The 23,420-nt window shown below is 43.0% G+C and overlaps 1 protein-coding gene across 1 annotated transcript in view; it reads left to right on the top strand.

The window, feature by feature from the left end:
- Positions 1-23,420, top strand: part of ANKRD55 (ankyrin repeat domain 55) — a 1,082,889-nt gene that overhangs the window by 217,224 nt on the left and 842,245 nt on the right. The window contains exon 2 of the mRNA XM_086960649.1: positions 6,778-6,900. Within this exon, the coding sequence (XP_086816775.1) occupies positions 6,778-6,900 (123 nt within the window). The remainder of the gene's footprint in view (positions 1-6,777; positions 6,901-23,420) is intronic.

The following is a 23,420-nucleotide window of genomic DNA, read 5'->3' as shown; positions in this document are numbered from 1 at the left end:
CCAAAGTTGGGGTAATGGGTGTTGTTTGTTAGTTGCTACCTGAAGAGGAGAAATGGCATGTTTTAATATGTGTGCACTGGGGCTGTATGAGTTTGAATGATGTGCACATTTTTAACCTTTTTGTCTCTGTACTACCATGCATAAATCATTGTCTGTTTCTGATGTCCTGTACTACCATAGTACATAGAACCATCTCTGTTTCTGAAGTACTAAGTCCTGCCAGTTACTTAGTTTTTCGTTATATGAAAATAACAACATTATTTTTTTAAACTTTGTTTATTTTCATTTTATTTCATTACACAACACATACAATTCTTTTTAGGCATTTCCAGCTGAATTGCTTATCTACATCTAATTACAGCACAAATTAGAGCATTTATTAATTGTCTACAGTACACATTAAGCTTTTTACTTAGGCATTTTGCACATATCATCACCATTTATGTCCCACATGTCTACCCCTTCATTCTATGCCATCCTCCCATTCTTACTGACGTGTAGTCCTTGACTAGCATCTCTTATGTGTTCACCTCAGCATCATTCCTACGCTGGAGATAATTTGTAAAAGGTTCCCAAATTTCGCAGTGTTTGGAATTGGGCGGGAGCAGTTCGGCATATATACTGTTTTACTCCTGACAATATGTCATATCTGCAAGCCATTCTTTGAATTTGGGGGCTCTGCCCCTGCCCCACCTTCATGCTATCCTTAGTTTTGCAATTTGTAGTCTAATAGTCCCATCTCAGGCGTCAGATCAATTTGCACATTTGTCATTTCACTCAGGGCCTTACCTATTTCCCCACAGTAGTTTGCTATGGTCCTACATGTCCAGGCCAGATGTAAAAACTCAGCTTCTTCTTGTCCACATCAATCACATGTGTTGTTTTCTCTCAATTTGAGCCTGTGCATTTTTACAGGCATATAGTACATCCTGTGCAGAAATGTAAAGTGTATGATCTTTAATCTGCTACTCATTGTGATTCGCTCTGTTTGTTGGTAACAATATGCCCAAATATCATCTGTTAATCAATATCCTAATTCTAGTTCCCACCCTATTTTTGCCTTCAGTGTGTTGTGTGTCCCTTTCCCTATAGTCGCCATATACATGCGTGATACTGTACTGAGATGCCCCAGCTTGTAATAACAGGTGTAACAGGATTAACGTGGGAGATTCTTCTGGGAATCTCGGAGGGGCGGCTTTGACATCTTGGCGAAGTCAAATGTATAGGAATCGTTCCATTTTTGTAGGAGTGTTTTCCCCAAAAAATATGTCTGCCCCCTTGAATTCCCCTTGTTCATACATATCTCCCCATAAATTCATTCCATATTTTAAGAGCATACACTTGCATATTCCTTCCTGTGTAACTGGTAGGACCTGTTGATTCATTAGCTGGAGTAGCTGGGAATATATCATGGGAGGTTGCGATTATTTTGCAATATTACGCTACACAATATTGGTGAATGCTCCAGTTGAATTTTTCCCTCCAGCTTTCTTATCATCTGTCCCCAGGAACAAGGGCTAGGGGAATGGGCATCATGTAACCTTGTTCCACCACTAGGTGTGTCATAAACGGCGGAGGTTTAAACCAGTATGTGGAATAATGTGCTTATACACTAAGGTAATTGAGTTCGGGATCTGGTGCTTCAACCCCTCCTTGCGCAAACGGCAGCGTGAGAGTGCTCTTCTTAATTCAGGTTTTTTCCCACCCCACGCTAGTTTAATTAACTGACTTTTAAGCCTTATAAAGAGGGACCGACCAGGTGAATAGGGGATATTCATGAATAAATATTAAAACTTAGGCATTAACACGACTCGGCCAGACAGGGATAGCGCCATAGCAACCCACCTGGCTATAGATTCCTCTACTGAGTTTAGGACCTTACCATAGTTAGCCCACATTAGTTCTTCCATGTCTTTAACAACGTTAATTCCTTAATATTGGACCTCTTTATAGCACCATTTTAGCGGGTATTCCATCGGAAAGGGTGTAGTGTTCTGAGTAAGCGGCATGATCGGTAATTTACTGATTTCCCCTAGTTTATGGTTATCCCAGAGTATGCACTGAACTTTACAATTTCGTGAATTATTTCATTCAGCCCATACTCAGGGTAACTTATGTAGAGCATAATATCATCTGCGTATAACGAGATCAATACCAGCCTCTTTGGGTAGTCTAGCGCAAACAGCTTGTGGTGCTGCCGAAGCATGGCCACTAGAGGCTCCGTTGCTAACGCAAATAGCAGAGGCAATAGGGGACACCCCTGCCATGTACCTCTAGATATGCTGAATGCAGGAGTGTGCTCTCCATTCAATAACAACGTTGCACAGGGCTTATTATATAGCTGTTTTACCCATGTTAGATATCCTGGCGGGAACCCCATGTATGATAAGACTGCAAATAAATGCTCCCCGAGCGCTTTTGTGGCGTCTAGAAAGACCGCTACTCCTTTTTCATCCTGATCTATGTCATGCATGACGGAAAACAATGTGTACGTATTATGGGAGGTGGACCTGCCAGGCACAAAGCCCCCTTGATCCGGGCAAATTAAGTTTCCCATCAACAGACTGAGTCTATTGGCCAAAACTTTGGCTAAGATTTTGGAGTCACAATTTATCATGGACAATGGCCTATAGGAATCTGTGCAGTCTGGAGGTGTTCCCGGTTTTAAAAGCGAGACTATCAAGGCTTCACTCATATATGGTGGTAATATCCCGTCTGACCCGCCTCCTCGTACATGCGTTTCAGGAATGGTACCAGGATGTCTACATATGTTTTATAAAATTCGATCGTGAGACCATCCAGCCCGGAGCTTTTCCATTCCCCATTTGCATTATGGCACCCCCTATTTCCTCTCTATTGATATCAGCTGCGAGAACTTCCCTTTGCCCTTTATTTTATTAAGCCAGGCCAGTTCTTTTTTCTCAAGATATAGCCCTGTTTCTGCTTGCCTGACACTGCGTGATGAGTGTAGCATTTTGTAGTGTGCGGTGAATATATCTATTATATCTGCAGTGTCCCTATGCACACCGACTTCCTCATCTTTTATGGTCAGCACATCATTCGCGGCCTTGGGGGGTCTTATGATCTCAGCTAGCGCCTTGCCTGGCGTTCCCCTTCACCATATTTTCTAGCTGTAGAGTATGTACCTCAAAATAGGCATTCCCTCTCTGCTGTAGCCCGGTATTCAGTAAGCAGTTCTCTTATGTTTGCCATTGCAGAGTTCGCATTTGTTGTTCGTGCATTTGCTTCTTGTTCTTTAAGTTTTATATCTAATTGGGACTGGATCTTTCTGATGTCCCTTTGAATGCCCCCCTGCTTTGGCGATACGTTTCTCTCTTACAGAGACTTTCAGCACTTCCCAGACGGTGGCCAGTGAGGGTACTGAATCTATATTAATTCTGAAAACAATAAAATTCTGTTTAAAATAAATAGGTCACAATAACTTCATTGGAGGAGTGCGAGAAAAGGGAATGCAATGCTTGACACTGCTAAAGACCCAAGCATCTGAGACACATTTCACTCATTAATAGAAACAAATTCTCAACCTGGCTCCAAATCCTGGATAGTCATTTTTGTGATTGACCTTGATTCTAGGACATACTTGTTCTGGTTTTATTCTTAAACAAAGCCCCCCGACTACGGGCTTGTCACAAATGGGATGCTTCTCTTGAGCTCTTGCCTCTGCTGTTTTTGCAGAAAAGATTTCTGGTTTGAAAAGAGTTTCAAGGGTTTCAGAATGTTCTTTTCCTCTGCTGCCTTTTGAACAATTCCATTCAGCTCTGGGCCAAACAGTTTTGGTCCTGAGAACAGCGGTTTTTGAATGAGGGCTCTTTGTGCAGTGTCTAATGCCATGTGTTACTATCTCTGCTTCTGATGAGGAAGCTGCTGCACAAAATCATCAAAAAATAAATCAAAGAGGATCTTTATATTTGCAAGAATGTTTGATGAATCTCAATTTTCCTGCAGACAATCATATATCTACTGGAGGTCTTTCAGCATAATCAACGTAGTATAAGCCGCATACAAGTTTGCTCTAGTGGCGCACTTGGAAGTCACCTTGGTTTATTTTTTAATTTTTTATTGCATGAACAAAATCAAAAGCAACACAAACAGAACCTAAGAAGGTGCAGTGCACTTCAATGATGGAGTGCCGTCTCCATCATTCTCAACAATCTCATTACGATAATACAGTAGTTGTCATATCTATTCATAGGATTTACAATGCATTTGCGTGTCTCATACATTACGTCATACACAAAACATTACTTGGATTCGTGGTCTACTGACAGTGGGGGAGCGTCACTGAAAGGTGTACATATCAACCCTCGGCTTACATTCCAAGGACCCAAGATTCTAGTCCATTTTTGTGGGCATCCTCTGCCTTTGTATATGACCCTCTCCTGCATGCACCAATCCATATCGGTTTCCCAGTCCCTGAACCTTGGCTTGGCCACTCCTTTCTATGTTCTGACTATATTGAATTTTGCAACCATACAATCCAGGAAGACCCATAATCTTTCAGATCTCGACGGGTCAGTGGCCTCCCAGATATTAAGAAGACAGAGGCGGTGACACTTCGAGGGGTTTGTGACAGGTTAAGAATAGCGCTAATGTGACCCTACCCCAGTAACCCTGAAGGATTGGGCACTCCCACCACTGGTGTAGCTAGGTGCCGGTGTGACCACATCCTCTGGGACAGACTGAAGAGTCCAGAACCCCCATCTTGACAAGCACCGAGCTGGTGTAATAGGCTCTGTGTAACAGTTTAAGTTGGCTGAATTTAAAACGCTATCGGATCGCCACCTCGTGGGGAGAAGCCAGGGCCTCCTGCCAGTCTTCATCACTAGTATGCCCTACATCATCCACCCATTTTGCATGAACTTTCCCTAGTGTATCTGGTGTATTGTTAAGAATTTTACGATATGTCAGTGAAATGGCTTTTTCCTGGAGGTAGTCGTCTAACAGTCTGTCCTCTGGAAGCCACCTTTTAAGCACAGTTCACATTTTAAGCATAGCCTCTAATTTTTTAACCACTATGTCTGGCAATGCACTGTCCTCAGATGCTAAGGATGATACTGAAGCTTAAAGCCAAGTTTATATTGACCCTAGGTATTCGCAGAAACTGTCCTTCAAACTTTGAAGAGAGTATCTTTTATGCAGGAAGCGAGGAATGGATGTAATGTCAATGCCCTTCCACTCTTTTAGTATGATCTGTTTGATGACATCAAGTAAGGAAAAATCCTCTACTTGTGCCCCACTGTTTTGGGGAAAAAAACTTTTACACTTGGGCTTTCTCTTCAAATCCTAATACTACTCTAATATGTCTGAAGAGGTCAAGAGGTGGCGAAACTTGAATGTATTTGTCTCTCTTGTCTCCATCTTGGTCCTCCTCCTGACTCAGGCTCAGTGAGGGCAGTATCTATTGCTTCTTTAATATGGGTCTGCAAGTCAGCCCTTGAAATGTGTAATATTTCTTCTTGGTGCACTTGCTCCATGTTATTCTCCTTGGAGTTAGATTTTCTCCCCTCTATGGCAATTGGGTGAGTAAAAGAATGTGGCGTTCCTTAATATTGGTTACCACTCTTGCCTCAACTCTCGCCCCCGTGAGTGCTAAAAGCATGAAGAGCACTACTTCCAGCCTCCCTCTGACGCCTGCAGTGGCTCTCCAATGGCCTGGCCACCAATGCTGAAGAGGCTTCCCGCCCTGCCCCAGCACATCAGCAGGGAACCCGTCTGCAGATGGTGCAAATGCACAGTTTCAACAAAGCGCTATACCTCACAACACCAATACAGTATAATTTCATATCTGCTTTCCACACAGAAACCACATATATGTATAAGCATATATAACAAAATAATAAAAAAAAATACATGGCTTACCTCTGTTCGTAACAAAGAAATACAGGAGATGGGGTGGGTGGAGGGACCTTCTTCTAAGCCATTTCACAACAATAGAAGAAGGACTTTAATTCTTGGTGATAAGCTCTGTCGGAGGCGGCGTCAAATCCTTAATTAAGCACTTGGATGAGGAGGACGAGGTGAGGGGTAATGTTTTTGTAATGACTAGGTATAGGATTTTAGGTACCCTTAGCAAAGCAATATTTTGTAACCTTGATCCTTGGTAAGGACACTGGGCCTCATTTATTGGTTTTTTACCAGTAGCGCTGCTGCGATTCCCTATGGCAAAAGAAAAGAGCAGGAATTCTGCACACATAGAAAGAATAAAAACAAGGAAAAATAGATATGCCTCCTAGTTGTGCCTCCCTTATGCCTCCCCTGGAAAGGCATACATTTTTGGCTCTGCCTCAGACTTACGAGTTCTCGTAAATCTGAAGCAGTGTCAAAAAGCCATGGATGTTGCTGGGAGTGCCCCCAGCAACACCCATAGAATGCCCCTTTCACATAGTTTTCTGCATGAAAGGGGCACATATATCTATAAGGCCATGAAAAGCCACGTAATGTGGCTTTATGTGGCCTTATAAATATGCCAGTGGCACATTGCGTCACCGGAACATCAAAACGTTCCGGTGGTGCAATAGTTCCGGTAGGGCCTCATAATTAAGGCCCACCATAGTTAACTTTTCAAGAGCAGTCTGGCACCATTCACAGGTGGTGCTTTATGTGCCGGGAATGGCCTTGCTATAGAAGCAGCCCTGATTTTAGACAAAAAAATGACATTTTAAGATTTATATTGATTATCAAAATGTTTTTAGAATTGTTTAATTGTTTGTGTCATGATGTACTCAAATCTAAAAATGTTTTTTTTCGGCCCTTAAGGTGACACAGTGGAAGAAGTCGACTTGAATGTTGTTTATCAAGCAGCTGCTAATGGAGATGTCAACACACTGACAGCAGTGATTCGTGAAGACCCTTCGATACTAGAATACTGCGATAGTGAAGGTAACTTTGTGATGTATCTTGGCATGCAAAATGGGAAATTAATTATACCATGCAGGCAAGAAGTGTTGCCTAGTCATATTTTCAGCTTCATCTGTGAGTGAATACATCGCCTTGTCAACGATTAGATTTCTATAGCATGGCATCCCTGCACGTCGGGGGCTAGTCGGAAGAGAACTCAGCATTCCCATTCATCTGCTGGACAGATAACTGCAATACATCCTGTGGTTGTTTTTCAGTTTTATATTGCACAAACTCGACCACAAGATACTGGATTGCTTTGCATGAGCACCAGTTTCTTTTCAAAATGTCACATAAGTTTTTTAGGCATGGGGAAATTAAATGATTTTGCCCAGAATCCCAAGATGTTGAGTCAATAACGGTACTCGAACCTGGTTCCACTTTTCCAAAGTCGGCAGCTCATACTCAACCCTGGTTCCCAGTTCCAAATTAGGCAGCTCTGGCCGTAACACCACATCCTCTGCTCAAGAGAGTGGGTGTGCACAAGGTGCGAAAAAGCAGACTCCTGCATCCCCGTGATGCGGGAGGGGCAATAATTAAGTGGTCCCCAACCCTTTAAAGGCCCTCCTATTTATCCCATCCCAAACCCAATGAACATCTGTCAGGGGGTCACAGTGGTCATAACTCACTAGGGTGGGTCATAATATTCTGCTGATAGGGATTAGCTCTGGGAAGCCTCCGGGTAGCCATTCACTCTACATATCAACTAGATTAGATTAGAGGGGCCTGTATCACATTCTGCATAGGGGCCACATCATTTTGCATCACATCACTGATGTATATTAATATGTCTATGTGTGGGTGTATATATATATATATATATATATATATATATATATATATATATATATATATATATATATATATATATATATATATATATATATATATATATATATATATATATATATTTATTTATTTTTTATTTATTTATTTATTTTCAGTGAAAAAACATAGATTTCAGGCTTGATATAGTTAGGAATTAGCATTTAAAAAACCTTAGAAATTCACTGAAAAAAACATAGATTTTAGGGGTGTTATAGCTGGACATTTCACTCGTACAAAATCATTGATATTCCTCCGATATAGTTAGTTGTACTCACTATATCTCGCGCGCCCGCAATCCACTGCTGATGATGTCACATATTACATCATTCATGGCATGGTCAGTGACATCACTGATGGCATCTCAAATGACATCACTGATGACATCATCAAGTGAATGTTGTTTGCTTCGTTATTTAAATATGTATTATACATATAGCAATTTGCATTGAAGAATGAGTGGATATATAAATATAAATATCTGGATGGAGGATTTAGTAGCAGTGTTATTGACTGTTTACTTGACTAATTTAAAGTGTCTCACTAAATATATTGGATAGTGACTAAACTATGTGAACATCTGTATCACTTTGTCAGTTGTTGTGTAAACTGCTTCTCCAGTTAGTTACTAGCTATTTGAAAGTCTATATTAGTTATTGATTAGTTAACTGACCTTTATTGCAGTACTTGGGGGCAATAGAAGGGGACAGACTCACCACCATTGTTGCTGACTGCCCAGTCTCCCTCCCGCCGCCGCAACTCGACATTTTGCGGCCGCAGAGCGGAGGGAGACTACAATCCCCAGGGTCCCTAGCTCCAGCACCGGAAGGGGGAAGTAGCGAGGCCACGCCCGGAGGCGCTTGATAAACGCTGCAGCCCCGGTGGAGTGGGTGACCTTTATTGCAGTACTTGGGGGCAATAGAAGCGGACAGACTCACCACCATTGCTGCTGACTGTCCAGTCTCCCTCCCCCCACCGCAACTCGACATCTTGCGGCCGCAGAGCGGAGGGAGACTACAATCCCCAGGATCCCTAGCGCCAGCACCGGAAGGGGGAAGTAGCGAGGCCGCGCTCGGAGGCGCTTGATAAACGCTGCAGCCCCGGTGGAGTGGGTGACCTTTATTGCAGTACTTGGGGGCAATAGAAGCGGACAGACTCACCACCATTGTTGCTGACTGCCCAGTCTCCCTCCTGCTGCCGCAACTCGACATCTTGCGGCCGCAAAGCGGAGGGAGACTACAATCCCCAATATCCCTAGCGCCAGCACCGGAAGGGGGAAGTAGCGAGGCCGCGCCCGGAGGCGCTTGATAAACGCTGCAGCCCCCGCGTCGCGGGAGCGCACGGGAGCACCGGGGGCGAAGCCCGGGCAAAGGGCGGGCCCTCTGAGGCCCTCCGAGGTCGAAGAGGTTGAGTCGGGTGCATACCCTTAACGACTGTGTTGCTCCATTTTCAGGTTTTGTTACTCCTTTCATTTTGTGGGGATACCGGGAGGTTGTTGGCCCCGTACGACAACGCTTATTGTCGAGTTGCGGTCTGGGCCTCCTCCAGCTCCGCCGAGAAGCCGTCACTGGGTGTCGTAGTCCCTCAGGGCTCAGTGTTGAGCCCGACTCTTTTTAACATCTTTATGACCCCTCTGGCGGCACTGGCGGAATCTTTCGGGGCCCAGATCGTTTCCTATGCCGATGACACCCAGCTCCTCTTTACTTGCGGGAAAGAAGCAGATTTTGATGGAGAGAGTATCCGGGGTTGCCTTGGGGCTGTTTTTAATTGGTTCCAGCTTAACAGCCTCAAGTGCAACTCGGATAAATCGGAGGTACTTTTCTTCGGCTGCAGATCGGACCTAGACTGGCAGGAATGGTGGCCTGCTAATATGTTTCCCCCTGCAGGCTCTTCCCAGTTAGCTAAGAACCTGGGGATTAAGATCGATAATGGCCTGACGCTGAGATCCCAGATTCTTGGTCTCAGTGGCACCTGTTTCGGTCTCCTCCGGATGCTCCGCAAGTTTCTTCCTATACTACCGGAGGATCACAGGAAGATAACGGTTCAGGCTATAATCGGCTCGAGAATGGATTATTCAAATATCCTCTATCTCGGCCTGCCGGAGTATCTGCTGCAACGACTGCAGGTGGTCCAGAACTCGGCAGCATGGGCCATTTTTGGATTACCTGGCCGTGCTAGAACCTCGGGCCTCCTGCAGTCACTCCATTGGCTCCCCATCCGGAAGCGGATAGTCTTCAAGGCCCTGACCTTGGCCCATAAAGCTTTACATGCTTCAGGAGCAAAATATCTTCAAAAAAGGCTAGCTTTTTACCATCCTGCAAGGTCCCTGAGGTCGGGGTCCTTGTTTCTTGCCGTGGTCCCTCGCATAAAAAGGGCACGTATAGGAGGTCGATCTTTCAGACTGTTGGCTCCGCAGCTTTGGAATACTCTGCCAGTGACACTGCGCAGTACCTCCAATCTGCTGGCGTTTAGGAAGGGCCTTAAAACCTGGCTTTTTACTCTGTAGGTATTAGTCTTGATTGTTAGTTAGGGATCTCCCTTTTTTTCTGTTTTCCTTTCCGTTATGTTGTGATACAGGTGTGCAATAAAGCACCGGGGCACTCTTTGAGTAGCCGTGCGCTATACCAGACAAAAATAACATAACATAACATAACATAACAATGTTTACCGGGTTCCTGTAACATTCGTCTCAACCTAGACAACTTCACTTACACCATTATGTCTACCAGAGGTAGTCGAAGCAAGACAGCTGCTGGAGGGATACCTGTGATTGGACCAATAGATAATTTTATAACAAGGACTAACGATGCGATTGAACATAGCATTTCGCTCCTTGAGCACAGTGTCTCGCAAGATCTAGCAATTGCTAAACGATCCTCCCTTGGGAGCATTACATCAGCAAGAACCCCAGTTAGCGCTAATAATCCACACACAGGTTGTATACGCGAAACCCGAGTTGACCTCCACAGTACACCTAACGAGGTTAACCTATCAGCATCAAATCCCTTAATTGACTCTGATCTAGAATCAAGTAGGGAATTAGAAAGGACCCCAGAACTACATATTGATCTCACACCAGAAAAGGTAGTTGAATATAGCGAGAGACAGCGAAGAGGCAGGCAAGAGGGTGCAATTCGAAAGCAAACTAAACACACGGCTCACTCTATCACGCCTGCTGCTAGAAAACGCATCGCAAAAAAAGGACAACCTAGGAAAGGCACAATTATGCACCTAAATGCAAATGGTATAAGTCCATCCATAGAGATAGTAAGCGGAGACTTCAGGGGATCCCCCACGCCTCTGTGGACAAGCCTGATGCAAATATTGCAAACGACCAACTGCTTGAAAGAATGGGCGACCTCCTTAGCATCTTTCTGTCCCCAATAGAATCCAGGCTTGTCCGTATAGAAAAGCTGCTAGAGGAACTAACTGTCCACAATAAAAAAGTTCCTAGTGATGGCCTACAAATTAACGCAGGTTCCAAGACAGGTACTAGCAAACCAACGTCCTCTAAAACTAAGATTTCCCCATCCTCAGATACTATTACAAAACCAAAACACACTATTTCTTCATGTAAAGAAACTATTACAAATAAACCAGTAGTAACTAGCAGCTCTACTCATAACAGAGACATGAATAGTCACACCTCAAATACACAGGCAGGGAAGACGCAAACTACCTCCCAAAAGAAAGGAAAGGTACTAAACCAAACTAGCGACCCCGCTCCAAGGGGCATATTACCAAGCAATAGCGATAATTACCGCTATTGCTTGGTTAGAGACAAAAATTTACCGCAGCGCTGCGGCGATTTTTACCGCAAATAAATCTTGGTATTACCAAGGTTTAACGCAAATGCGGTAAAAATCGCCGCAAAGCATGAATATCGCTGAAAAGTCAGCGATATTCATGCATTAGCGAGCTAATGCTCTTAGCCATGTTATCCACCTCCCATTGGATAACATGGCTAAGAACTGCTCAGGGCAGGTGTTAGCTTTTGGAGATATTCCCGCTTAGCGCGAATATCTCCAAAAGTTGGTAATAGGAGATAGCGATGTTAGCGACTGTTTTCAGTCTCTAACATCTTGGCACGCCCACTTTGCATCTCATTAGTGATAAATATCACTGACATGCAAAGTGGGGCCCAAGATGGTCGCTATCTCCTACTAGCTGTCGCTAACTGGTGTTAGCGGCAGCTAGGTAATAGGGAGATAATTTTATCTCCGCTTTCTTGGCTTTTAAAGCCAAAAAAGCGGAGATAAACCCCCTTGATAATATGCCCCCAAATTTTCAAAGGGCCCGGCCGACCCACGACGTAGCCTATAATTCAAGGCAGATACCTCCACGCATCAGTCTGCCGCCTGAATGCGGGGCCTATGTGTTGGTTTTGGTTAATGTCCCCAAATTTAGGAACGATCAAGATGAAACTCCTTCCTCACTAAAGAACAAGATCCTACACTGGTTAATTGCTAACTGCAATTTCCCAATGGAAGGGTCTGGAGAGATTATACATACCCAGAGGGTTGGATGGATAGGCCCATTGAAGAAAAAGTTCGAGGGGGATTGTATAACTGTTAATTTTAAAAATCCCCAATGGGCTGAAAAAACTTTGGCCAGAGCTCCTTCCCCCTCTACCTGGGAATTCCATACCACCCTTCTCCCTTTGGGTTATTTTTATAGACACCTGATCAGCTCAAATTCCATCATGGCAAACAACCCGATTACTCTTTTTGAAGACCAATACTTGTCAACTAAAACTAATTTTCCTTTTCATCATCAGAACAATCAGATTATCCCTTTTCATGACCAATACTTGTCAACTAAAACTAATTCTCCTTTTCTTCATCAGAACTCACAATTTACTTACCCGAATAGCCTAGCACAGTGGCATCAGGGCCAAATCCACCCACATTCGATACATCATCCTTACTTGTCCACAACGCCTCAGTATGAGCATAGAGTGGTCCGTTGGCGTCAAGTTGCTGCAGCACCAGGTAACTGCTACAGTATCCCCACTCACAACAGATTCAGTGCACTGTTGGGGCTGGATTATAATGATTGACTGAATCACGACCAGTCCACATGGGAAAATGTGCATACATCAAATATAGGAGAATTACCAATAGGAAAAAACCCAGTCACGGACAATAAAATTATAATACCTACTCCTGGAAAACATATTTCTACTGTTTCTTTGCAAAATCCGCAGGGCGATTCGGATAAGTTACCAATAGCCCCTATTAAACCTAGGCCAATGAATAACTTAATGGCTCCATTGTCCCTGCCCAGTCCTAATTCATCTACCTCCCAAGTACATTTCACATACTGGAATATAGCCGGTTTATCTGCAAAACAATTAAATAATAACTTCCTGATTCAGATAAATCTGAGCAACATTATCTGCCTCCAGAAGACCTTGGCTACTGATCCTATACACATAACTGGGTATAAGACTTATTTTTCTGCAGCCAAGAAATCAGTTTCTGGAAGAAGCAAGGGTGGTTTAATCACGTACATTGCAAATACTCTACATTGTGAGGATATTTTTCCCCTGAAGCTAGAAGAGAATTATCAGCTAATAGTTCTACAGAGAACTAGACAAGAGATCTATGTAATAATAAATTTCTATAACAACCTGAATGTAAGTGACTTAATCAACCTTTTGTCAGAGATCTCCTCAGTATTGCAAGATCTTCGAGCGAAGTACATAAAGAAGTCATGCACATTATTATGGGGTGGTGATTTCAACCTTCATCTATGTAGAAACAACAATCCCGATAATTGTGGGATTAAAGAGGATGATGGTAATAGCATAACACATTTTTCCCATTCGATTGAGGGAGAAAAAATGAATGAGATTATGATGGAATTGGAATTGGGTTTTGCTAACGAGATAAAGACCCCCCCAGTAGCCTTTGTTCCAACATTCAATGGCAGAGGTATAGTAAGCCTGATTGATTTTGTCCTGATATCATTATGTAAGGGGCCAAACATCGAAGTCTTCGAAGTGATAAAAAGCCCATTGAGCGATCATTTCCCAAACACTATTGCTTTATATGAATCAAAAGCTCATAAAGATCCCGAAATAATGAACATTTTATACCAGCAAGTGCTGGAACTAGGATCTCTAAATGGCTACACATTTAGGGGCACATTATGATGGCGGACTGACCTGAGTCCGTCCGCCACCATAGAGCAGGAGGGAACCTCCGCATGGGCTGCGGAGTTCCCTCCTGTGCAATTAGGATGTGACCGCCACCCTGGCGGTGACACATCCTCTATTTTTAACATTGCGGCGGGTGCGGCTTCAAGCTGCACCCGCAGCAATGTTAAAAATGCACGCATTGCATTTGTATGCAGAAAGAGGCAGGCACCGCGCGGTACCTGCCGCTTTCTGCATACAAATGCAGGGGGGTACCATAGGTACCCCCCATGTGCCCCCCCCCCCACCCTCCCTTCACCTAGGGGGCCCGCAACAGGCCCCCGCAGTGAAGTTACACATGCTTTTCCACGGCGGAAAAGCCGCCGCGGAAAAGCATGTTTCAGTACCCTTCCTAATCTGGCTGACGGTGTCTGAGAGACACCGTCACCATATTAGTGTTTTTCCGCCGCGGTTGTAAGCCAACCGCGGAGGAAAAGCTGCGGACAGAAACCAGGACCCACCAGCCATCCTAATGTGGCGGTGGGTCTTTGGTGGGTCCGCAGAGGATTTTCCGCATCCTCTGGGCCGGCGGTGGCTTCCGCCGGCCCGGAGGATGCGGAAAATCCTCCATCCTAATGAGGCCCTAAAATGGGGAAAAATCGATTAGGGAATAACTACCGCAAAAATAGTCAGGCAAAGCCAGACAGATATAATAAACTGTCTGACCCCGGGACAAAATCCAAACAGGTTCTGGCTAGTTACAATATCATCTCTCAAAACATAAAGAAAGAACTCACCAGAACACAGAAGCGGAAAAGTCAGGGAAAAAAGGGCTGGTTTAGCCCGGCTTGCACCAAAGCGTATTCGCGGCTAAAGGAGGCCCTAACAAGGGGAGAGAGAGATAGAGGGGAGGTCGTTAGACTAAGAAAGGAATATGCGCAAGCCCTAAAAACAAGAAAGAAGGAGCTAAAAGCTGACCTATGGGACCAACTAAGTAAAAGCTCAGAATTAAAAGACAGCGCAGCCTTCTGGTAAATAGTCAGATCTCCTTTTTTAATAGACAGAGAAGATTTACCATCCATAGATGTTGCGATCAGTGACAGAGATTGGGTGAACTATTTCTCCAAAGTTTTTAGCAATGATAACGTACGGGGTTTGGAGTACCTAGATCCCCTGACCCAGGTTAACTACCCAATAGCATTGCAATTTACACATGACGAGGTAGTAAAAGCAATAAAATCCTCGAAATCAGGTAAAGCTCCAGGCCCAGATGGGGTTCCAGTGGATGTTTTTAAATATGACGTAGATCTCTGGTCCCCGCTATTGACAAATGTTCTAAACGCCACTATAGACGAGGGTTTAATAGAACCTTGGTCAACCTCGATATTGGTCCCTATATTTAAAAAAGGGGACCGAAACAGCCCATCTTGCTACCGACCTATTTCACTCCTGGATTCGCTCGGGAAGATGGCAGGTCGGATTCTTCTCGACCGACTCCAGTAGTGGACAACTAGTCAGAACATTAATTCTGAAATACAATATGGGTTTCGAGAGGGGCTAGGCACACTAGACCAAGCATTAAACCTGTCCTTGCTGGCAGGAAAATATGTGGAGGCCAAGGGGAGTGCGCTGAATATGGTGTTTGTTGATTTATCCGCAGCCTTTGACTATGTAGTACACTCGAAACTGTGGAAAATCATTTTAAATATGGGTGTGGACCCCCCAGTTGTGGATTTCCTACGGGAATTATACACAGGAACAATGGGAAGAGTAAGATTTGGGACCAAGGGGCAACTTACGGAAAGTTTCAGGGTGGAGAAGGGGGTCAGACAGGGATGTGTGCTGGCCCCCTTCTTATTCACTCTATATATAAATGGGCTAGAGATTGCTATGCTTGAGGGAAGCAAAGATCTCCCTACAATCGGTCGTCGGCAGATACCAGCTCTGCTATATGCCGACGACGCAGTTATCTTAGCAAGAACTCCTGTTGAGTTGCAGCGAGCACTAGATAGATACTGCGCCTTTATGTTAAGTTTAAACCTCACCCTGAATGTAAAAAAAACGTGCACAATGTACGTGGGGAAAAAAACTGCCAAGATCAAAAGCATTCATGTGAATGGGGAGGCACTAGACAGGACTGCAACATATCCATATCTGGGAATTGTAATTGATGAAAAATGTAAGTGGAAAGCAGCTATCTATGCAAGAAAGCTGGCTTTTTTAAGGGCAACCTCAGCACTAAAATCGTTCGCACAAAAATTGGGCAAGAGACCTCCATCAGAATTATTGAAAATATACAGTGCAAAATGTGTTAGCACTGCCACGTACGGGGCTGGGCTATGGGGTCTTGCAAATGTAGATGAACTGCAAAAAATTGAATATTCCTTCATAAGATATCTACTTGCAGTACCAAAGAGCTCCTCCACATATGGGTGTCACCTAGAGCTGGGGATAGACTACATATCAGATACCATAAAAACTCAACCAGTAATGTTGTGGCGTCGCATTTGGGTAACTGAACAATGTCAATTAACAAGATCAATTGTGCAAGATATTAAGACACTCGACCACTGTGGGAAGATAAAATGGCTAGCATATGTCAAGGCTCTATTAACAGACCTATTACCTAGGCTATGAATTTTTTTTTGCTGAACCATTAACAATAGCAGAGATTTCAAAGGCAGATTTGAAGAAAGCAAGCCTGGCACATCTGGGGCAGGTGCGCTTGCTAAAAGAGATAGGGAAACCTTCTGTGCAACAGGGTCTATTAGTTCAGACTGCTTTTTCTATTGAACCTTACTTGTTGTACAGATTAAGTCAATTTGAAAAATTGTTGTTGACACGTTTCAGACTCAATATGTTTCATCGAATGGTATCTTTTTCCTCTCAAAACGATTGGACATCAAAATCGTTCCCATGCCCTTGTGATTCTGTTTCGGCACAATCCACCATACACGTAATTCTTTTTTGTAAGTTTTGCACTATACCACGAAGGCGCTGGATACTGCCCATATTGAGAAATTGGGGGTTGCGCCAATGCCGTTCAGCATATTTGGCGCTTCAGTACCTTGAAGATGAAACAGTAGCAAAAGCGATGGCGTGTTTCCTTAAATTTTGTATCCGTCATCGCTTGAACCTTTGACAAGAACAATCATCCTTTTTACACATTAGAGGGCTGATGAAATCATTGTTAAAACTGTACGTCATGTCATGGTCATATTTTTTATGAATTGTGATTTTTATGTAAACTGTGTTTTATTGTCCAGTAAAAATTTTATATCAAATTTTAACTGATTTTTAACTGAGAAAGTGTATAAACAATGTATTTTATGAACTTTTATGGTATTTCTACAATTATGAAAAACCGAATAAAGTTGGTTTTGATTTGATTTGATTAGTTAACTGAGTATTTGTATGGGAAAGTGAATGTGTGTGTGGTTCGGTGGAGGGTGTGTGACTGCCCAAAGATGTGCGAATAGTTGATTCAGTAGGTATATGAAGTTAAAACTACATGTTATAACAGTTGTTTGGGTGAGTGAATATCTTGATGGGTGTGGTGATCAGCAAATATCTCTCTCAATGGTACATGTCCAACAAAGAAGAAAAATAAAAGGCAGTGTATGTCTCAGTTGTTGTTTATAAATAAGTATACATAAGACTCAGTGATTGTATGCATGACTGTAAGGATAACTGTATACTTGTAATAGGGAATTTATAACACACTATCAATCAATCAATCAATCAATCAATCAATCAATATCATTTGAAAGCGCACTACTCACCCGTGAGGGTCTCAAGACGCTGGGGTGGGGAATGCTGCTACTGCTCGAAAAGCCAGGTCTTGAGGAGTTTTCTGAAGGTCAGCAGGTCTTGGGTCTACCGTAGGTGGATGGGGAGGGTGTTCCAGGTCTTTGCGGCGAGGTGGGAGAACGATCTGCCGCCTGAGGTTGATCTTCGGAAGCGGGGGACTGTAGCGAGGGCTAGGTCGGCAGAGTGGAGCTGGCAGGTGGGGGTGTAGAAGCTGAGTCGTCTGTTGAGGTACGTTGGTCCGGTGTTGTGAAGTGCCTTATGTGCGTGGGTGAGGAGCTTGAAGGTTATCCTCTTGTTGACCGGGAGCCAGTGCAGGTCTCTCAGGTGGGGTGTGATGTGGCTGTGGCGAGGGATGTCGAGGATCAGGCGTGCAGAGGCGTTCTGGATGCGTTGGAACCGTCTCATGAGTTTGGCCGAGGCTCCTGCGTAGAGGGCGTTTCCATAGTCCAACCTACTGCTGACAAGGGCCTTGGTGACTGTTCTTCTCGTTTCAGTGGGAATCCATTTGTAGATCCTACGGAGCATGCGGAGGGTGTTGAAGCAGGAGGAGGAGACGGCGTTGACCTGTTTAGTCATGGAGAGGGTGGAGTCGAGGATGACCCCTAGGTTGCGTGCGTGGTCGGTGGGTGTTTGAGCGGTTCCCAGTGCGATCGGCCACCAGGAGCCGTCCCAGGCTGAAGTGTTGGATCCGAGGATAAGGACCTCCGTCTTGTCCGAGTTCAGCTTCAGTCGGCTGTTCCTCACCCATTCAGCAACGGCCTTCATTCCTTCATGAAGGTTGGTTTTGGCGGTGTGGGGATCCTTGGTGAGGGAGAGTATTAGCTGGGTGTCATCGGCGTAGGAGAGGATGTTGAGGTCGTGCCGATGGGCAACGTGGGCGAGCGGTGCCATGTAGATGTTAAACAGAGTTGGGCTGATGGATGAGCCCTGGGGTACGCCGCAGCTGATCTCAGTGGCTTCGGAAAGTAAGGGGGGGAAGGTGGACGCTCTGTGTTCTGCCGGAGAGGATGGAGGTGGTCCAGTCCAGGCCTTCTCTTGGATCCCAGCGTTGTGGAGGCGTGTTCGTAGTGTGTGGTGACAGACCGTATCGAAGGCAACTGACAGGTCCAGGAGGATGAGGGCCGCCGTTTTTCCGGAACTTGATGTCATCGGTGGCGACGATGAGGGCAGTCTCAGTTCTGTGGTTGCTGCGGAACCCGGACTGGGAAGGGTCCAGGATGTTGTTCTCCTCGAGGTAGCGGGTCAGTTGTTCGTTGACGGTCTTCTAAGTATAATTTAAGTTACTATCTATATCAATAGATAAAGTGGTGTTTGTATAAGTGTATAGCTAAGTAAATGTAAGTATGATCCATTGTTTGCATAATTGAATAGGATGACTTCATAAGTGAATAGGATGTGTGCTGGTGTGTAATGTCGAGAAAGAAGTATAAGTATATTTGATAGTGTTCCATTGATCATTGACTGCATGTATGAGTGAATCTATAGGTAAATGAATTGATGTGTGTATAGATCTAGGAATCACTGAGTGGTTTATTAGAAACTTGTATTGGTGTGTCAGTGGATTCAAATATGGTACTCTGTATTTTACAGTGAGTGATGAAACGGTTATACTACTGTATGATGAGGTGTATTTGATTGTCACGTGGGTGATGTCATCAGTGATGTCATTTGAGATGTCATCAGTGATATCACTGACCATGTCATGTATGATGTAATATGTGACATCATCAGCAGTGGATTGCGGGCGCGCAAGATATAGTGAGTACAACTAACTATATCGGAGGATGGTTTTGTACGAGTGAAATGTCCAGCTAACTATACCACCCCTAAAATGTATGTTTTTTTCAGTGAATTTCTAAGGTTTTTTAGATGCTCATTCGTAACTTTATCAGGCCTGAAACCTATGTTTTTTTCAGTGAATTTCAAAGGTTTTTTAAATGCTAATTTCTAACTATATCAGGACTGAAACCTATGTTTTTTTCAGTGAATTTTGAATGTTTTGTAAATGCCAATTTTTAAATTTTTTATTTGTTATATTTATTTTTTTGATACTGATTTACTACATTTTTTAAACTATTTATTTTTAAATATTTTATTTTTTAAATTACATTATAATTACATTATACATGACATTACAAAATATACTTTCTTAGAATTAATTACTTTAGTTTAAATACTTTGCAAATAGGCAATAGACTTTTAAGTTCAGTAGTTACAGTTGTAGCAATGGGCAATACAATTTCAAACACAATGCAACATTGACCTCAATGTGAATTTCTAGTTAAATGCAATTAGTTACTTTTTGGATTACTTTTCTCACCACAGGACTGGATCCTAAATTCAGTCCTTGGACATGTCCTGTAAACGGTTGAGTAAAAGTGTTTTAGTTACAGTAGTGATTTTGAAGGAATATTATTGCATTTTAAAAGTTGACACTTAGAATTTTTTTCTCATAGAATTACCAATGTTATCCTATAGCAGGAAATTCCTTTAGCAGGTAAGTAGTGCTGTTGTCACGTTTTCTTACTCAGTGGTGGATCCTGGATCCAGCACTGGTGCATCTCCTGTAAACAGTTGAAAGAATGCGTTTAAGTCATACAGACACTTAGAAACTTTTCTGATGAAAACCAGACAATGGATTCCTACAGAAGGAAATACAAGTTACTTGTAAGTATGGTTAGAATTAATTTTCAGGGTCAGTGCCCAGCTAAAAGATGCATCACTGAGTTTTCTCCTGATAACAGGTGAGTAAATCGGAATTCGTTGTTCGTCTGATTTTAGGTGAATATTTTAAAGTTCCAAAACTCCACACTTAGAAGAATTTCCAAGTGACACCAGTGAATGTTACCCTATGGAAGGAAATTCACTTAGCAGGTAAGTAGTGTTATCGTTACTTTTTATTACTCAGTGGTGTATCCTGGATCCAGCACTGGTGCATCTCCAGTAAACAGTTGAAAGAATGCGTTTAAGTCATACAGGCGATTTTTTAGGAATATTTGTAGTTTGTGAAAATAGACACTTAGAAACTTTTCTGCTGAAAACCAGACAATGGATTCCTATGGAAGGAAATACAAGTTACTGGTAAGTATGGTTAGAATTACTTTTCAGGGTTAGTGCTGGGCTAAAAGATGCAGCACTGAGTTCCCTCTGATAACAGGTGAGTAAATCAGAATTCGTACTTCGGCTGATTTTAGAGGAATATTTGTACAATGGTGAAGGAAGGGGTGGGGCCTGAGGTGACATGTGTGCAAACACACCCTGTGGCGCATTTAAAGTTGCGTGATTAAGTGCCCTTGAATTCTGAGGTCCCCTGGGGGCCAACTAGCCCACCAGGTAACTCCAGTATGCGCCAGGAGGCTGAGTTGCAGAGAGGTGTTCAGAGGCCACGCCACTTTTTACAACACTCTCCAACGCAGCTCCGTGGCGCTTACTGGAGGTAGCTGGTGGGATAGTTCGCCCCCAGAGGACCTCAGAATTCAAGGGCACTTAATCACGCAACTTTAAATGCACCACAGAGGAACTACAAGGTTGGGAGTGCAGGGGCAGGAATTCACGATCTTCCAACACAGTGTTACAAACTCAAGCCTACCACTCTCCAAACTCAGCCACTCACCGTGAGTAAAAAGAAAAAATCCAGCTGTGTGGGAGCATTCGTCCACATTGAGAACCAACTGCATGAGGGGATCTGCAGTCCGCACACCATGAACTGGCCGAGTGCTCCTTAACGAGATGTGGTGCAGGTGAGCCCCACGCTACTTTGGAAGGAGGAGCATAATTAATAAAAGAAAAACTTTGAGGCTGCAACAACGGAGGCATCTGATGAGGCAACCGCCGAAACGCGTCATGCCAATACAAAATAAAGAATTCCTTTGAAACCCTGCCGCGTCCCCTCATCCTTTTCAACAGAGAAGGGTAGCTGCGGATATATATATATATATATATATTATATATATATATATATATATATATATATATATATATATATATATATATATATATATATATATATATATATATATATATATATATATATATATATATATATATATATATATATATATATATATATATATATATATATATATATATTTATTTTTTGAAGCAATGTTGTTTAAACCTGGAGCGCTCTTCAGCGGGTGCGTACGTAGGACCAACCAAAGGTCAATTCATTGTTTTAAACCAAACATTGTACGCCGCACTCAGGAACTGTTGAATATGCTCGTTTATTTAGCAAACTCCAAAGCAATCCAGTCTGTCACACCGACGCGTTTCAGCCTCGCGCCCTTTCTCACGGTGGGCGGCACTACCTTCGTTTCTGCTTAAAAGGCTTTGCATCACATGTTACATCCCTTTGACTTCTGGGACTTGTAGTCAATACATTTTTACTTAAAGCAGAATGACACCTTTTGCGACAGTTATGTATATATATTCAAGGTTGAATTTGCTTACACATTATTTAAACCAATGGCACTTACTTCTTATTTTGTATTTTTGGTTTAAAAAAAAAGATTTATATATACACACACACACACACACACACACACACACACACACCACTGGGTAGTTATGCAGTTTCATTGGAAAAGCATTAGTTGTGTTGTTAAGACCATTGGCACCCTTTGAGGAATCTCCATGAAACCTTCTGACTAATTTGGCCATGGAAAGTGTTGGGGTGATATGTCACGTGGGAGACAAGAAGCAAGCATTTACAATGCAACGGTCTCGCGTTTGCAAAAGTTAGAGCTATTGGCATTGCAAATGACCAATTTTTTATTTATGTGTTGGTTTTGAAAACATATAAATAAATGGCATTGTCATTTACAATGGCAATAGCTGACCAGTAGAGAGTAGTAGAGGTGAGTAGTAGTTAGTAGAGAGTGAGTAGAAGGGTACTAGAGAGTAGAGTTGTAGAGAGTAGATTAGTAGTGAGTTGTAGGCAGTAATAGAGAGTGAGTAGTATAGATTAGTAGAGAGTAGTATAGAGTGAGTAGGAGATAGTGTGTAGGAGATAGGGAGTAGTAGAGAGTAGTAGAGAGTGAGCAGTAGAGAGTAATGTAGAGTACTAGATAGTAATAGAAGGTAGAGTGAGTAGCAGATAGAGTGAGTAGTAGATAGATTTAGAAGAGTGAGTAGTAGAGAACGATTAGTAAAATTGAGTAGAGATTAGAGAGCTGTGGTTAGTGAGTACTAGAGAGTACTAACGTATAGTAGAGAGTAGTAGAGTAGTAGACAGTGAGTAGCAGATAGTGGAGAGAGTATTTGAGTGAGTTGTGAGTAGTGGATATTAGAGAATAGTTAGAGTGTGTAGTAGAGTGTGATTAGTAGAGAGTGAGTACTAGAGAGTGAATACAGGGTACTAGAGACTAGTAGAGAGTGAATGGAGAGGAGTACAGTTTGAGTCGCAGAGCTTATTAGTAGAGAGTGAGTAGTAAGTCAAGTGTACTAGAGAGTAGTAGAGAGTGAGTAATAGAGAGTATTGGAGTGAGTAGTAATGAGTGAGTAGTAGATAGTATATAGTGAGTAGTATATTGTTGTAGTAGAGTTAGTAGTAGAGAGTGAGTAGTATAGTTATTTGAGAGTAGAGAGTAGTAGAGAGTGAGTAGTAGTGATTAGAGTAGTAGAGAGTTGTAGTGAGTAGAGTATTAGAGAGTATTATAAGGAGTAGAATATATGGTTAGTAGAGTGTTAGAGTGAGTAGTAGATAGTGAGTAGTAAAGTGTGAGTAGAG

This window comes from Lissotriton vulgaris, chromosome 3_1 (genome assembly GCF_964263255.1).
Source record: "Lissotriton vulgaris chromosome 3_1, aLisVul1.2, whole genome shotgun sequence".
In the NCBI taxonomy this organism is placed as follows: Eukaryota; Metazoa; Chordata; class Amphibia; order Caudata; family Salamandridae; genus Lissotriton; species Lissotriton vulgaris.
This window is presented reverse-complemented; position numbering and strand designations above follow the sequence as displayed.